This window comes from Myxocyprinus asiaticus, chromosome 38, assembly GCF_019703515.2.
Source record: "Myxocyprinus asiaticus isolate MX2 ecotype Aquarium Trade chromosome 38, UBuf_Myxa_2, whole genome shotgun sequence".
In the NCBI taxonomy this organism is placed as follows: domain Eukaryota; kingdom Metazoa; phylum Chordata; class Actinopteri; order Cypriniformes; family Catostomidae; genus Myxocyprinus; species Myxocyprinus asiaticus.
Genome location: NC_059381.1, coordinates 2,403,302 through 2,420,617, shown reverse-complemented (window position 1 = coordinate 2,420,617; position 17,316 = coordinate 2,403,302). Strand labels below are relative to the sequence as shown.

At 37.7% G+C, this 17,316-nt stretch overlaps 1 protein-coding gene across 4 annotated transcripts; it reads left to right on the top strand.

Moving 5' to 3' along the window:
• Window positions 1-205: 205 nt before the first annotated feature.
• On the top strand, window positions 206-17,118 carry LOC127429261 (gastrula zinc finger protein XlCGF49.1-like). 4 transcript variants are annotated; one of them, XM_051678199.1, is made up of 2 exons: window positions 206-423; window positions 15,756-17,118. In XM_051678199.1, the coding sequence occupies exons 1-2, from the start codon at window positions 339-341 to the stop codon at window positions 16,859-16,861; spliced, it is 1,191 nt and encodes a 396-aa protein (XP_051534159.1). In that variant the 5' UTR covers window positions 206-338; the 3' UTR covers window positions 16,862-17,118. The 4 variants fall into 4 exon arrangements, with proteins under 4 accessions (XP_051534159.1, XP_051534161.1, XP_051534158.1 ...); XM_051678201.1 differs by lacking the exon at window positions 15,756-17,118 and adding an exon at window positions 635-1,695; XM_051678198.1 differs by lacking the exon at window positions 206-423 and adding an exon at window positions 4,762-4,980.
• The last annotated feature ends 198 nt before the right edge of the window (window positions 17,119-17,316 follow it).

The following is a 17,316-nucleotide window of genomic DNA, read 5'->3' as shown; positions in this document are numbered from 1 at the left end:
TTGAAATATCAAAATTCCCCCAAAAATATACACCTTTGGCACAATTTTTTTAGTCATAAAAAGATACGAAATTGGGACACAGGTAAACACAAAATGTTGTATTTGGGTTCTGGGCAAAAAAAAAAGACCATAAAGAGTGAAAGAACTCTTGGTTCCACAACAGTCCATTAGAAGGCGACATACACACAGTCAGAGAACCGCTACACAATAATAGAAGAAGACGCATAACATCGATTATTGTAAATGTTGGGGAATATTTCCATCTTTAAATGAAGAAGTGTTTGAAGGAATTATTCCAGGTTTAACATCTGAAGTCTGCATGATATAATACTGTAATTATGGAGTTTATTAAAGAGGAGAGTGAGAACATGAGTGATCCAGAACACTGCAGAATTAAAAACGAAGATACTGAAGAACAAACAGGTTTGTGTCTGTTCTTAATTCTTCATTAATGACTGCTGAAGAACATGAAGGTAATAGACAAAAGGGATTTAAACAGGTTTGGGGGCTACTGATTTAATATAGGAGCTGTAGAATAACGTAGTAACATAATGTAGAGATATTTAAAGAGATTTGCCATAAAGATCTGATAGCATATTAATTAACTTTAAGTATATCTTTATGTTATTTGCAGGCCTGTTGGAACTAAATGAAGTGGAGGAGAAAAAACATCAGTATCAGAAACCACATCATTTCACAACTGAAGAAAATTCTTTTAGTTGTCCTCAGTGTCGAAAAAATTTCAAACAAAAAGGAGATCTTAATAGACACATTAGAGTCCACACTGGAGAAAAGCCTTTCACATGTCTTCAGTGTGGAAAGAGCTTCACATTTAAAGCAAACCTTAACAACCACATGAGAATTCATACTGGAAAAAGGCCTTTTACATGTCCTCAGTGTGGAAAGAGCTTCATATATAAAGGAAATCTTCAAGAGCACATAAGAATCCACACTGGAGAGATGCCTTTCTCGTGCCATCAGTGTGGAAAGAGCTTCAGATACAAAAGCAGTCTCGATAGTCATTTGCACATCCATTCTGGAGAAAGGTCATTTAACTGTGATCAGTGCAGTAAAACATTTGCCTTGGCATTACACCTAAGAAAACACCTGAAAACTCATGCACTTGAGAAACCTCACAAGTGCTCACACTGTGGAAAGACCTTCAGTCGTTTAGGAAACCTGAAAACACATGAGCGAGTTCATACTGGAGAGACTTCATGTGGGGAAACTTTCAAACAATCAAGTAGTCTACAGACTCATTTGAAAAAGTGTTAACCAAAATCACAAGTTCATCTTTCGGTCCAACAAGTAAAGTGTTAGAAATGCAGATAAACCAAAAGATGGACTTTCTCCCAAAAGAGTCATTTAATCGAAGAGGGTAATGAACTTAAACCAGCTGTAGTGGTAATTGCATTCGAAAGTATTTTTGTTGAAAATTAAGAGAAAAACATCATTTCGATCTTACAGCCCCAATTTCCCCATTTATGATACAGATCTCTTGCATTACAGAAGGTGCTGATAGGGGTCTATCAGCCTATTGGCTGTGTGTTTGTATTTTTTGGGTCTGTAAATGGTCACAACTCTGTTGTTCACTCTATACTAGTTTTATCTACAGTATATATTCATAATTTGTAACTATTACATCTAAATTGTAACCGTCTGATGTAACCTTGTAAGACTTTACTGTTATTAAACATTTCCTCTTTAATCCATGTCTAGTTTAATGTCACTGTGTATACAATATTAAGATTAAACATTTACTCCGTTCCGAATCTCAAAAGAAACAGGACATGGTCACTTGGGTATGGTCTTGGGTGGAAAGACTGCGATGCGAGTTGGAGACAAGTGCCATTGAAAGTTTTCTCCAATTTGAGCGCTTGTTTGCCATCTTCATTTCTTCGTGTTCCAGTGTTGTGGCCGCATGCGGTCGATTTCCATTGGTTGCTCACCATGTGACTTCAGGTTTGAGTCGTTGAACATCAAACACTATGGGATTTCCTCTATAGTCGGCTCTTAAATATAAAATATTTTTATATCCTCCGACTAAAAGTAATAATTTCACTATCTGTCCAATTTGATGACATTTTTGGACTCCAGAGTAACTGAATCATTACAGTCTTACGTCAATATGTCCTGACCACAAACGTGCTAAAAGGTTAATCTTAAGACTCTGTTCATGCATAGCATCAACTTAACTTTTCAGGTAATGTTACAACTTCTCATTCAGGGAAATAGCCAGTGCAAAGTTTATTTGTATTTTGAATGGGGTCGTGTTCACACATGAACTCTAAACTGAAAATTGCCATTGATTTTCTGGAAAAGGCTGAATGTGTGAAAGTGACTATGATCTAACACAATAACTCTGAATATTGGCATCCAATTATTCCCTCTCAGAGTAATCGATGCCAGTATTCAGAGTAATTGTGTAATATCTAGTATTTATCATTAATTTATTATTATTAATTATACTGTACTGTACTGTACAATGTATTGTATCAAATTGGGCCAAACACATTTAAAAGCACTTCTGTAACTACTGTTAGTCTTAAAAATAACTAAAAATACATTTACATTACATACAAATACATTCTGTTAAACAACAATGTAGGGATGGACTAACCGCTTGTTCACGTAAAAATTAAAACATACACTATATTGCCAAAAGTATTCGCTCATCTGCCTTTAGACGCGTATGAACTTAAGTGACATCCCATTCTTAATCCATAGGGTTTAATATGACGACGGCCCACCCTTTACAGCTATAGCAGCTTAAACTCTTCTGGGAAGGCTTTCCACAAGGTTTAGGAGTGTGTTTATGGGAATTTTTGACCATTCTTCCAGAAGCGCATTTGTGAGGTCAGACACTGATGTTGGACGAGAAGGCCTGGCTCGCAGTCTTCGCTCTAATTCATCCCAAAGGTGCTCTATCGGGTTGAGGTCAGGACTCTGTGCAGGCCAGTCAAGTTCTTCCACACCAAACTCGCTCATCCATGTCTTTATGGACCTTGCTTTGTGCACTGGTGCGCAGTCATGTTGGAACAGGAAGGGGCCATCCCCAAACTGTTCCCACAAAGTTGGGAGCATGGAATTGTCCAAAATCTCTTGGTATGCTGAAGCATTCAGAGTTCCTTTCACTGGAACTAAGGGGCCAAGCCCAGCTCCTGAAAAACAACCCCACACCATAATCCCCCCTCCACCAAACTTCACAGTTGGCACAATGCAGTCAGACAAGTACCGTTCTCCTGGCAACCGCCAAACCCAGACTCGTCCATCAGATTGCCAGATGGAGAAGCGTGATTCGTCACTCCAGAGAACGCATCTCCACTGCTCTAGAGTCCAGTGGCGGCGTGCTTTACACCACTGCATCTGACGCTTTGCATTGCACTTGGTGATGTATGGCTTGGATGCAGCTGCTCGGCCATGGAAACCCATTCCATGAAGCTCTCTACGCACTGTTCTTGAGCTAATCTGAAGGCCACATGAACTTTGGAGGTCTGTAGCGATTGACTCTGCAGAAAGTTGGCGACCTCTGCGCACTATGCGCCTCAGCATCCACTGACCCCGCTCTGTCATTTTACATGGCCTACCACTTCATGGCTGAGTTGCTGTCATTCCCAGTCGCTTCCACTTTGTTAAAATACCACTGACAGTTGACTGTGGAATATTTAGTAGCAAGGAAATTTCACGACTGGACTTGTTGCACAGGTGGCATCCTATCACAGTACCACGCTGGAATTCGCTGAGCTCCTGAGAGCGGCCCATTCTTTCACAAATGTTTGTAGAAGCAGTCTGCATGCCTAGGTGCTTCATTTTATACACCTGTGGCCATGGAAGTGATTGGAACACCTGAATTCAATTATTTGGATGGGTGAGCAAATACTTTTGGCAATATAGTGTATATATATATATATATATATATATATATATATATATATATATATATATATATATACATTAATTCGTAGCTCATATCTATGAAGAAAATCTGGCCAAGTATTATGAATGCTAACAAAATACTACCTTTTTAGTTATTTTATTCAAGGTTTTAATAAAGTAATATGACCGGATTTGCTTGTCGATACACTGCTGATACTAACGGAAAGTGCACGAGCCCACTACTGTTGCAACAGTTACCTCACTGCGCGCGAAAATACTACAGACTACAATCCTGACTAATACTAAAGTCTTTCTAGCAAGTCAGTTTACTGTTGGCCATCTTTGGAACGCTCTCGGTAGGCTATTTCCAGTCATTATAGTGCAGCTCCTATGTACTTGAATGGAGAAAGACCGAAATCTCAAAAACGCTGGTCAAGATTACGATCAAAGAACATATTTCAAATCAGCAATTAAACTTGATAATGTTGGAATCATAAATTGTGATTGTTTACCTCATATTACGCTAAAAAACGCAATTTTCCCGGCTTGTATAGCTAGTGCGCATGCTAGCTATATTAGTTTTTTATAATAATAAATGTTTTTTATAATAATAATTTTAAAAATAATTATGATTTCTGGAATCCCTCTAATCACAACTGTTTTAGTCATAAAAAGATAAGAAATTAACAGATTCATCAAATACGGTATATTATGGTTCTGTAAGCGTTGGTCCCAGGTAAACACAATATTTTAGGTTCTGGGCCAAAAGAGTGTAAGTATCGATAAGAACCGCTAACGCGATCAGAGACCATAAAGAGTGAAAGAACTCTTGGTTCCACAACAGTCCATTAGAAGGCGACATACACACAGTCTGAGAACCGCTACACAATAATAGAAGAAGACGCATAACATCGATTATTGTAAATGTTGGGGAATATTTCCATCTTTAAATGAAGAAGTGTTTGAAGGAATTATTCCAGGTTTAACATCTGAAGTCTGCATGATATAATACTGTAATTATGGAGTTTATTAAAGAGGAGAGTGAGAACATGAGTGATCCAGAACACTGCAGAATTAAAAACGAAGATACTGAAGAACAAACAGGTTTGATTTAATATAGGAACGGTGGAATAACGTAGTAACATAATGTTGAGATTTAAATACATGTATGTAAACTGAGTTAATAAAATTAACAGCAGTTGCCACAAAGATCTGATAGCATTACTTGATTACAAAAATCAAACACACACACACACACACACACACACACACATATATGTATATATATATATATATATATATATATATATATATATATATATATATATATATATATATATATATATATATACATACATACATACACTACCGGTCAAAAGTTTTGAAACACTTACTCATTCTTTATTATAATTTTTTTTCACATTTTAGAATAATAGTAAAGTCATCAAAACTATGGAATAACATAAATGGAACTATGGGAATTATGTTGTGACTAAACAAAATCCAAAATAAATCAAAACTGTGTTATATTTGAGCATCTTCAAAGTAGTCACCCTTTGTCTAGAATTTGCAGACATGTACTCTTGACATTTTCTCAACCAGCTTCTTGAGGTATCACCCTGGGATGCTTTTTAAACAGTATTGAAGGAGTTCCCATCTATGTTGGGCACTTATTGGCTGCTTTTCTTTATTATTTGGTCCAAGTCATCAATTTAAAAAACGTTTTTTTTATTTTTTTATTTTATATTAAATTGTAGTTTTATAATGAAATAAATTAATATGGTGGCACAATTATATTTTTGTCTACAAAACTAATTTCAAACATTTAAGCATACGCCTTCAGATCAAAAGATTTTTAAGATCATGAGAAACATTTCAGTCAAGAGTTTCAAAACCTTTGACTGGTAATATGTGTGTATATATATATATATATATTTACAGTGCTGGGTAGTTACTGATATATTCATAATCCAATTAGTTACTTTTTATGGATTACATGATTACATATTAATTTATTGATCCCTCTAATTCTTCATTCTAAATCAGCCTACAGCTGATATACGTTCGTTAATCTTCAAGTGTTTTCAAATTGCACACACAGACCTGATACTAGCCACCAGCTATAATTACACTGAAGATGGAGCATTAATCCACACATCAATGCCAAACTGACAGCATTAGTGCGGTAAGGTTCGTTTTAGTTCCACGAGCGGCTTTTGTACTCGGCTTCAAAAATGTACATTAATGTGCTTTTGCAAAAAAAATTAAAACAATTTTTATAACGATGATTTATAAAAATAACTGGTCTAATCTGTAAATGCCAAATTGTTAAGAGTAAGAACCTTTTTATGTGCCTTTTTTATCTCACTCAGAAAAAGACACACAAAGTAGTGAGTAAAACACACAAAAAATATAAATTCTCATATTTTGATCCATTAAGGTCGTTTTCTTGTATTTACCGGTAAGCAACATTATGACTAAATGGTACAAGTTTATCCTACTCAAATGCATGTGATACTTAACAAATGTAATCCAAGAGATTACGTAACAGAATACAGTTTTAGTCATGTAATTTGTAATCGGTACCAGATTACAATTCACAAGTAATCTACCCAGCATGCATATATATATATATATATATATATATATATATATATACATACACACATATATATTGGGGTGTAACGGTTCAAATTTCTCACAGTTCGGTTTGTATCATGGTTTTAGGGTCAGAGTTTCGGTACGGTTCGGTAACTGCCATATTCAGAAAAAATATATGTTACTGCCAAATCCAAAGTAAGAATACTCTATTTGGTAACAAACGCCTCAACAGGTTTGCCCTTAATAAAAACCATTGTTTTACAGTAACCACAGTTTAACTATGGTATTTGTAGTAAAAACATTGTAACCACAAAATCAACATGGTTACTATATGGAAACTACAGTATTACTGTTGTAAAACTATGGTTAATTGTATAAAAGACATGATTTCTGTAAAGAAAACCATGGTGACAGCAGTTATGATTACTACAATATTACTATAGTAAAACCATGGTTAATTTTCGTTGGGTCTTTAACTAAAAAACCCTTTTCTCTAATGAATAAATCAAAACATTTTCTTAATACCTGCACTATTACGCTACATGCTTCAACATAAAATTTCATTTCAAACTCTACTGCACATGTATTCAGAAGCTGTACATTACTATAGAAGGAACTTTGCTATTAAAATAGATACGAGGAATGTTGTGATGTGGCTCGAGTGTTTTAATCATACGTGGAAATCACACGTCTTCATCAGCGGAGTAGGGAAACATATCGTTGGCACTGAACACCCCAATCGCTTTAGTAATTGTTTAGGCCTGTCCGAATCAGCACTGAGTGCCTGCTTAAAAACGAAAGGGAGTGTGTGAAGTTTTGACTCATCTGCGGTTCTGTGCGCGCCGCACACTATCTTTCCCCGGTGATATTGGCGTAAGTGATCATATGCCGATGTATTACCAGTATACGGTACTCATGTCGAGCGATGTCTGCAAACAGTGCCTGTTTTGTTAAAGTTTTATGAACATCGCTGTTGTAATTGACTGCAAAAAGGAAATGTTTCCAGACAGGAGATTTGAATAATGCAGGGGGTTCTCGATCAGCGGCTCGTTTTCTCCGCTTGCCATTTTCAACTACACACAACGCTTGCAGAACAGTGATGTCATTAAGTTGACCCACGTGAAACACAAGCGGAGCGTCTCCATCTACAGATCCATTCAGGTGCATTAGCGGAGGTTGTAACTTTGCATGTCTATTTGACGCTTTATTTTCTTTGCAAAACCTTGTGCTCCAGATGCGTCAATAAACTTGAGGTGAACCGCGGTGCCAGTGCTTACCGAAGCGTGGGTGGCAAACCGTACGGTTAGTTTTTTAACCGAGAACCGTTACACTCATTATATATATATATATATATATATATAATTATACCATGGGTCTGTGGAATGATTGATTCTGATTGGTTAACAGACATTATAAGGTGTGCAATTATTTTTCAGTAAACGCACAGCTATGAAGTATTTCAGGTCTGGACCGCATATCGGTTCCATATCAGTTCGCCAAATTATTTCAGTTATTTCAAAGAGCCGTAAAGTGCTACCAGAGCGCAGCGGAGTGGCCGTTACACCTTGGGTGTGCATTATTTTTCAGTAATTGTCTTTTGTCAATTATTCCTTACATAACGTAAAAACTTGGGACTCAACTTTAATTTCACATTTGTTGTTTTTGAATTGAATTTTGACATTTTAATGATATTTGCAGGCCTGTTGGAACTAAATGAAGTGGAGGAGAAAAACCATCAGTATCAGAAACCACATCATATCACAACTGGAGAAAATGTCACATGCCTTCAGTGTGGCAAGAGCTTTACATCTAAAGCAGTTCTTAAACACCACATGATAATTCACACTGGAGAGAAGCCTTTTACATGTCCTCAGTGTGGAAAGAGCTTCAGATATAAAGTAAATCTTAGAAGGCACATAAGAATACACACTGGAGAGATGCCTTTCACGTGCCATCAGTGTGGAAAGAGCTTCAGATACAAAAGCAGTCTCGATAGTCATTTGCACATCCATTCTGGAGAAAGGTCATTTAACTGTGATCAGTGCAGTAAAACATTTCTTTTGGGATCATACTTAAAAAGACACCTGAAAACTCATGCAAATGAGAAACCTCACTTGTGTTCTATCTGTGGAAAAAGGCTTTCAAGTGTGTATTGTTTAAAAGATCACCAGAAAATACATAACGGTGTGAGAGATCATGTATGTTCTGAGTGTGGGAAATCCTTCACTACAGCTGAAGGCTTGAAAAAGCACCAAATAATTCATTCTGGAGAAAAACCTTACAAGTGCTCACATTGTGGAAAGAACTTCAGTCGATCAGGAAGCCTGAAAACACACGAGAGAGTTCATACTGGAGAGAAGCCATATCACTGCACTTCATGTGGGAAAACTTTCAAACAATTATGTAGTCTACAGGTTCATTTGAAAAAGCATTGCCCAAAATCATGTAGGGTTAAAAATTAAGAAAGAAGCTAATTTCTGTGTTACAACCTCCATTTCCTTATGATAACAGATCTCTTGCATTACAGAGGGTGCTGATAGGGGTCTGTCAGACTGTAGGCCTTTAACACAGTCCACGTGTCATCACATCTGGCTCCGAATAGTAGTGTATTCGAACATCGTAATATATCTGTCTATGGACGATTGCCAGTGTGGAAAATTAATTTTTATTCATTTTCATTATGCTTTGTTTCTTTTCTATTATTTCTTATTAACTGTAAATTGCTTTCTGTAAATGAACCAAACATGTTCAAATGCTTAGAAAAATAGTTTCTCTTTTTGTAGCTAAGTCAACTGAAGTTTCTTTGTATAGCCATCTCTGCCAAGGTCAGAGAGGAAAAGGGAGGCAACTGTGTCTTATCAGAGGACACAGCCGAAGAGTGAAAAACATCGTATTATTATGGAATGTGCTGAGGAAGACTAGTGTGGATGAAGAATATAGCATTTCAGGACAGGAACCTGTCCTTGTAAGGTGAAGAAAGATAGGAGGTTCTATGGTAATTACTTTTTATATTTAGCCAATCATTTAGTTGATTCTTTGTCTTCTGAAAAATGAATATGCATGATTGTGTTGGATAAATATTCTGTATTTTGGAACCAACCCAACTTTGGTAGTAGGAGGGGCTACCCGGGCTCGTGAGGAAGAATAAAGATTTTCTTTACTTAAGCTTTACCTCTGGAGTGGCCTGATACATTTTACAGGTGAATTTCCACCACATTTCTTGGCATCCCTGGGTGGGCTCCAAGATCTCAGCGGAGTGACTGACTGACGACAACTAGACCAAATTTGAAGAGATCTCTGAAAAATTGGACGAGTGGATTTCTCGGAAAACGAGACACTCACCTAGCTACAGCAGTTGCTCATGCTGAGTGACGGAGCCGACGACCCGGTGAGTTGATTTTATATATTTGGCTACTTTGGTATATTAAGCATAAGAAAAGGAGTCGACTCTTAAGTGAACTGGGTTCACAGTTGCATAAAGCTTTACAGAAAGATCGCTGACATGGCAAAGAGCAGTTGCATAGGATAGCAGAACAAGAATCTACAGGAGTTTATTGACCATGTCAAACACGCTGAATGCATCCTACGTAAAGAACTAATCCTCAGGCATGCAAACTGCAGAATGGATTCTGCCTCGGGCACAGGATTGGCTCTGAAAAAAAAAACAGCTTTACCTAAATACATTTTTCCATTTATGGCTAAGTTGACGCATGGTGCGGACCATGTATCTAAGGGAGGTATGGTTGATATGATTCAAATACACTGGTACGCACCAGGCTTTTAAAACTTTGCAACCCAATTTTGCAAAAAATGCATGATTTGCATGCAAATGAATATTGGAAAGATGCCAGCCATCTTGCAGAGTGCACACACGACACCAGAGATGCTGTTTGAACATCTGATGATGGATTTGATTGAATTAACACCAGCACAAGGTTAGTGATACTGCTTGGTTGTGATTGACATGTTTTCAAAATATCCTGAATGCTTTCCATGCAGGAGACAGAATGCACTGACAGTGGCTAAACACCAGACGAGGGAAGTGATTCCCAGATGGGGAATTCCCTGAGAATTATCCTGAGATAATGGTTCTCACTTTGTGAACACAGTGGTACAAAGTCTATCAGAAAAGCTACATTTTGATTTGAAACAACATTGTGCATATCACCCACAATCAGCGGGTGTTGTTGAACATCTGAATTAGACGATAAAACACAAATTAGCTAAAATGATGTCTGATACAAGTTTGAATTGGGTCCAAGCTTTGCCAGGTCTGAGCCCACTGGAAGTGTTGACTGGTCTTCCTATGAGACTGACTGCCACTCTCCCTTACAGATTCCCACAGCACAAAGGCACTCTGCAACAGACAGACGATCAGATGGTGAAATATATGTCTGAACTATGCAAAACTGTCCAGTCTATTCGTTCACAGGTCAAGGAAACTCTTCCAACTCCAATAGAGGGTGCCGGTTGGAGACTCGGTCCTGGTGAAAGACTTCAGACGGAAAGCTTGGCACCCCCGTGCTGGTTGGGACCGTGGAGAATCCTCCTGACTACTCCCACAGCTGTTCGGGTAGCTGAGAGGGATATCTGGTTTCATTGCTCGCATTGCCTTAGGGTAATCCCTCCTGAATTCACAATAGGCACAGAGGCAGAAAAGTCCCCTAGCCCCCCAATGAGGGTCTGGAAAATTGAGGGGGCCCTGAAAGTGGGAGTAGGGCAGAAGAAAGAAGACACAAGGACACATGATCAACACAGACCCAAACAAAAAGTGGAAGAATCACCCAGGACGTGGTGGTGCTGACTGTTTGGGCATTCACCCAGCTGTTCTAGGTGCAACACGGATGGTCTCACTTTCCTGCTTTTGAGTGATCAATCAAAATGAGTCAATGTATTCAAAACACAGTTATCTAATTTGGTTCGTTCTCATGTCCGAGGTCAGTATATGTCTTTAACCAAAACTACATTAGACACCTACTGTGATGAAGACTAACCTGATCTTTTTCCATATTCTGATGACTACGATTTTGATGATGATGTGTGTTAAAACAATCATTTGATTAATTTTTCTGTTTTTAAATGCTAATAATTTTGTTAATCTATCTGAATTTGAAAATATAGGATGCACTTGGCAGTAAACATCAGCTGTTTAGTTGTTTCTTTGGCTTAACACAGTACCTCAATATGTTATCTTTCACTTTAATGTCTAGAAGTGTCTGAGCGAGGTGATTATCAGGGCAGTTTTCCCGGTTCAGGAGGAGCTGCGCACTGTTCAGGTTATTCCCAGGGATTCATGTGCTCAGCTCAAGTCTGAAGACATTGCGTTTAAATCTTGCTTTCACTCTTTTAGCATGTTAATCTCCAGTTTGTATTTTAAATACATTGCATTCAGTCTCGACTCACGAGTGAACGCTTCCCCAATCATCGCACTCAAACTGCGAGGATATAACTCCACGTTTACAATGATTAAGCTGGTTATTTTCCGTAATCGGACTCTGGGATGGAAATGTTTCTTTATTTGAATATTTTAAATGGATCTTATACATGGAGATGATAAAAAGTAAGCACATTAAAGCAATGTGATCATTCCTCTAATATAATTTTTTACTTTTACTCTGACATTTAACACCGTTTTCACCGCTTCATCATCCATGAGTAATGATTGCAAGGTGAGGTAGTTCTGTTAAGATGAAGTATTTGAGATTAATTGTACATAAAATAGACCATAATAATTCCTCGCTATGGGCACTGCCATTGAGACAGACTGCAGCGGAAGTTGTTTTACGCTACAAAGTGAAGCTTCCACTGTGCGAACACGGAAGTGTGATAAAGGCCTATTGGCTGTTTACTTGTATTTTGGGGGTCTGTAAATGGTCACAACTCTGGTACACTGGGGGTTACAGTGTGGTCTACGGATTGGTCCGTTTAAATGTTTCAGGTCTGGTTTCTGTTCACATGGTGATGGAAAGGATAAAACAGGTTTGTTACTTGTGTTCTGGGTCTCTTTTCTCAGGGATTTGCTCTTAGGCGACTGGGTTACCGGCCAGCTCTCAATGCAATCTCTCTCTCCACACTTTCTCTCTCTTTCTAACTTTAAGTCTTATTCACTCAAGTAGTATTTATACTAGTTTTATCTACAGTACATATTCCTAATTTGTAACTATTACATCTAAATTGTAACCATCTGATGTAAGACTTTACTGTTATTAAACATTTCCTCTTTAATCCATGTCTAGTTTAATGTCACTGTGTATACAATATTAAGATTAATCATTTAAATGCTACATATTGCATTACAATAAGGTCATAATAAGGTTCTCCCACATTTATGCTGTTCTACCTGTGCTTATTTCTGTCGTTGGTTTAAGTAGCAGAAGGTGGTAATAGATGAGAAATGCACAGTTATATGCCATCCTGCTGTTAAAGGGATAGTTCACCCAAAAATAACAATTCTCTCATTTACTCAGCCTCATGCCATCCCAGATGTGTATGACTTTCTTCTGCAGAACACAAACAAAGATTGTAAGAAGAATATCTCAGCTCTGTAGGTCCATACAATGCAAGTGAAAGGTGACCAGAACTTTGAAGGTCTAAAAAGGACGTACGACTCCAGTGGATTAATCCATGTCTTCTGAAGCAACTTGACATGCGTCAAGCACTAGGAAGTGTAATTGAGCTTAAATCATGATCGCCAAGGAGACTGGAATGGCAAGATTTACAGTGAAGAGTTACATTTTGGTTTGTTCTCACCCAACGATGAGAGAATTTTTATTTTTCGGTGAACTATTCCTTTAACATTTCTTCCTCGGCATTCCTACAGCTGAACCACTGTAGTGAAAAACCACCTTACAATGACAAAGTAAGCAAAGTTTATCTTCCGGTCCGACAAGTGTTAGAAATTCAGAAAAACCGACATATGGACTTTCTCCCAACAGCGTAATTTAATCAAAGAGGGCATTTGAACTTTCTTTGCTGTGAAATGACACAATATTTGGGGGTGATGTTTTGTAGATCATGTTCGTTCACTTTCAGTGGTGCCATTAACATCATCCTGTTAAACAACAATGTAGAGATGGACTAACCACTTGTTCATGTAAAATTAAAACATACATATCTAATAAATATTCACATTTTTTATCATATATACACACTCAAATATTCCAAAGAATAAAGTAAATTCGTAGCGCATATGAAGATTTGCAACGACCTCAGGAGCTAAAATCTGGCCACGTTATAATTATAACCAATCCAATCTCATGAAAATTCGTACATAATTTATGAGTTGGCTATTTTGGATGGTCTCGTGCAATGTTGTTCGCATAAACTCATACGACTTCATCATGTGTAAATTCCCGGATGTCTAACGCGGAGGTAAGCGCGAGTTCCGCGCACGAGGCGTTAAGGATGTACTTATTAACATTATGCTCTTACCCAAACCCCTTATATAAACTTAACCAATCAGTAGAGTGTGTAAACATGATTGGAAGCTGTTGTGTGTGATAGAAGCAAGTAATTGTCGCGTATTAGATGGAAACGATGTCCAGCGACGTCACTGGCTGTGCTGAAAGTCATAGGAATTCATACGAGTGCAGTCGGATGATATAGAAATTAGCCAAATTTAGAAAAGTCGTACGAATACTGACGATTTCGCCGTAAGAGTGTGTTAATTATACTATTATGAATCTTAACAAAACACGAACTTTTTAGTTTTTTTTTTTTTTGTTCGTTTTTTGTGATATACCATATGAAGCTTTAATAAAGTAATATGACCGGATTTGCTTGTCGATACACCGCTGCTGCTAATGGAAAGTGCACGAGCCCTCTACTGTTGCTACAATTAACTCACTGGGCGCGAAAATACTACAGACTACAATCCTGAATAATGCCAAGTTACCACCATTTAAACAGTATGTTACAAGCTGTAGTAACTATGGTATTTTTGCAGAAACTGGCAATTTTTGTATCATATTATTACACGTTTACATTTTTAATTTGTAAAAAAAAAAATATTTGTTTTTTAAATAATAATATTTAACAAATAATGATGATTTCTTGAATATCTCTAATCAAATTTGTGTGTGTGTGTGTGTGTGTGTGTGTATATGTGTGTGTGAGTGTGTGTATATGTTTATGTGTGTGTGCGTGTTTGTGTATGTGAGTGTTTGAGTGTGTTTGTGTATGTGAGTGTTTGTGTGTGTGTGTGTGTGTGTGTGTGTGTACAGGTTTTGCTATACTTGCGAGGACCAAGTATTGAGAATCAACCTGTTCTGTGAGGACATTTCTGGTTGTGAGGACCTTTTGGGTGGTCCCCACAAGGGAAATAACATATTAAATGATGCTTTTTTGAAAATGTAAAAATGCAGAAAGTTTTTTGTTAGGGTTAGGTTTAGGGGTAGGGTTAGGGTTAGGGGATAGAATCTATAGTTGGTACAGTATAAAAATCATTATGTCTATGGAGGGTCCTCACAAGTATAGCAAAACCAACATGTGTGTTTGTGTGCGTGCGTGTGTGTGAGTGCGTGTGTCTGTGCGTGTGTGTCTGTGCGTGCGTGAGTGTGTGTGTGAGTGTGCGTGCGTGCGTGCGTGTGTGTGTGCGTGTGTGTGTGTGAGTGTGCGTGCGTGCGTGCGTGCGTGTGTGTGTGCGTGTGTGTGTGTGTGTGTGTGTGTTTTGTTTCGATGAAAGACCATAAAGAGTGAAAGAACTCTTGGTTCCACAACAGTCCATTAGAAGGCGACATACACACAGTCTGAGAACCGCTACACAATAATAGAAGAAGACGCATAACATCGATTATTGTAAATGTTGGGGAATATTTCCATCTTTAAATGAAGAAGTGTTTGAAGGAATTATTCCAGGTTTAACATCTGAAGTCTGCATGATATAATACTGTAATTATGGAGTTTATTAAAGAGGAGAGTGAGAACATGAGTGATCCAGAACACTGCAGAATTAAAAACGAAGATACTGAAGAACAAACAGGTTTGTGTCTGTTCTTAATTCTTCATTAATGACTGCTGAAGAACATGAAGGTAATAGACAAAAGGGATTTAAACAGGTTTGGGGGCTACTGATTTAATATAGGAGCTGTAGAATAACGTAGTAACATAATGTAGAGATATTTAAAGAGATTTGCCATAAAGATCTGATAGCATATGATGAATTTAACATTTTGTACATCAGTTATAACAATAAAACGTAAACAGTTGGGTTTCAACTTTATTTAATTTCACATTTGTTGTTAGTGAATTTAATTTGGACATTTTAATGTTATTTGCAGGCCTGTTGGAACTAAATGAAGTGGAGGAGGGAATACATCAGTATCAGAAACCACATCATTTCACAACTGGAGAAAAATCTTTTAGTTGCTCACAAACTGAAAATAATTTCAAACAAGAAAGTGCTCAAAGAGCAGAAGCCGAAAATTCTCTCACCTGCCCTCAGTGTGGAAAAAGTTTTAAACGAAAAGGAGATCTTAATAAACATCTAATGATCCACACTGGAGAGAAGCCTTTCACATGCACTCAGTGTGGAAAGAGCTTCACATTCAAATCAAACCTTAATGAACACATAAGAATCCACAGCGAAGAGAAGCCTTTTACATGTCCTCAGTGTGGAAAGAGCTTCAAACAAAAAGGAGATCTTAAAAAACACATGAGAATCCACACTGGAGAAAAGCCTTTCACATGCGATGAGTGTGGAAAGAGCCTCTCATGTAAAGCTGTTCTTAAAGTCCACATGAGAATTCACACAGGAAAGAAGCCTTTTACATGTCTTGAGTGTGGAAAGAGATTTACATTTAAATCAAACCTTAATGAACACAAAAAAATCCACACTGGAGAGATGCCTTTCTCATGCCATCAGTGTGGAAAGAGCTTCAGATACAAATACTGTCTCAATAGTCATTTGCACATCCATTCTAAGGAAAGGTCATTTAACTGTGATCAGTGCAGTAAAACATATGTCTCGGCATTACACCTAAAAAGACACCTGAAAACTCATGTGACTGAGAAACCTCACTTGTGTTCTATCTGTGGAAAAAGGCTTTCAAGTCGGGGATATTTAAAGGAGCATCAGAAAATACACACCGGTGTGAGAGATCATGTATGTTCTGAGTGTGGGAAAACCTTTCTCACAATTGACAGCTTGAAGAAGCACCAAATAATTCATTCTGGAGAAAAACCTTATAAGTGCTCACATTGTGGAAAGAACTTCAATCGATCAGGAACCCTGAAAACACACGAGAGAGTTCATACTGGAGAGAAGCCATATCACTGCTCTTCATGTGGAAAATCTTTCAAACAATCGAGTAATCTACAGGTTCATTTGAAAAAGCGTTGCTCAAAATCACAAGTTCATCTTCAGATCAAACAAGTTATGTGTTAAAAGTACTGTTAAAGGGATGGTTCACCCAAAAATTTACTCACCCTCATGCCATCGATGTGTATGTCTGTCTGTCTTCTGCAAAACACTTTTGAAGATTTGTAGAAAAAGATCCAGGCTCAGCAGTTCCTTAGAATGGAAGTGGATGGTGATTAGATATTTCTCGGTCCATAAAGCACAGATAGTCAGTATAAAAGTAATCCATCCTACCTCAGCGGTGACACTAATGTCTTCAAATGGGAATCGATCATTTTAATTGTGAAAAAGAACAATATTTAAGCACTTTTTAACTATAAAATATCGCTTCCAGTCAGGTGTTGACAAATGGCCGAATTGACCCGAGTGCTCCTGTGACAGAAGCGCGATGGCACGTAAACCGACACGTGACAGACACACAACCAATGAGTTGAAGGAACGTGCCAATGCACTTCCGTCACAGGAGCACTCGGGTAAATTCG

Bases quoted from the DNA above. Each gene is read 5' to 3' on its own strand.
- LOC127429261 (XM_051678199.1), top strand. From the start codon at position 339: ATGGAGTTTATTAAAGAGGAGAGTGAGAACATGAGTGATCCAGAACAC. The intron at 424-15,755 runs GTTTGTGTCTGT...TGTTATTTGCAG, and splicing joins AGATACTGAAGAACAAACAG to GCCTGTTGGAACTAAATGAA.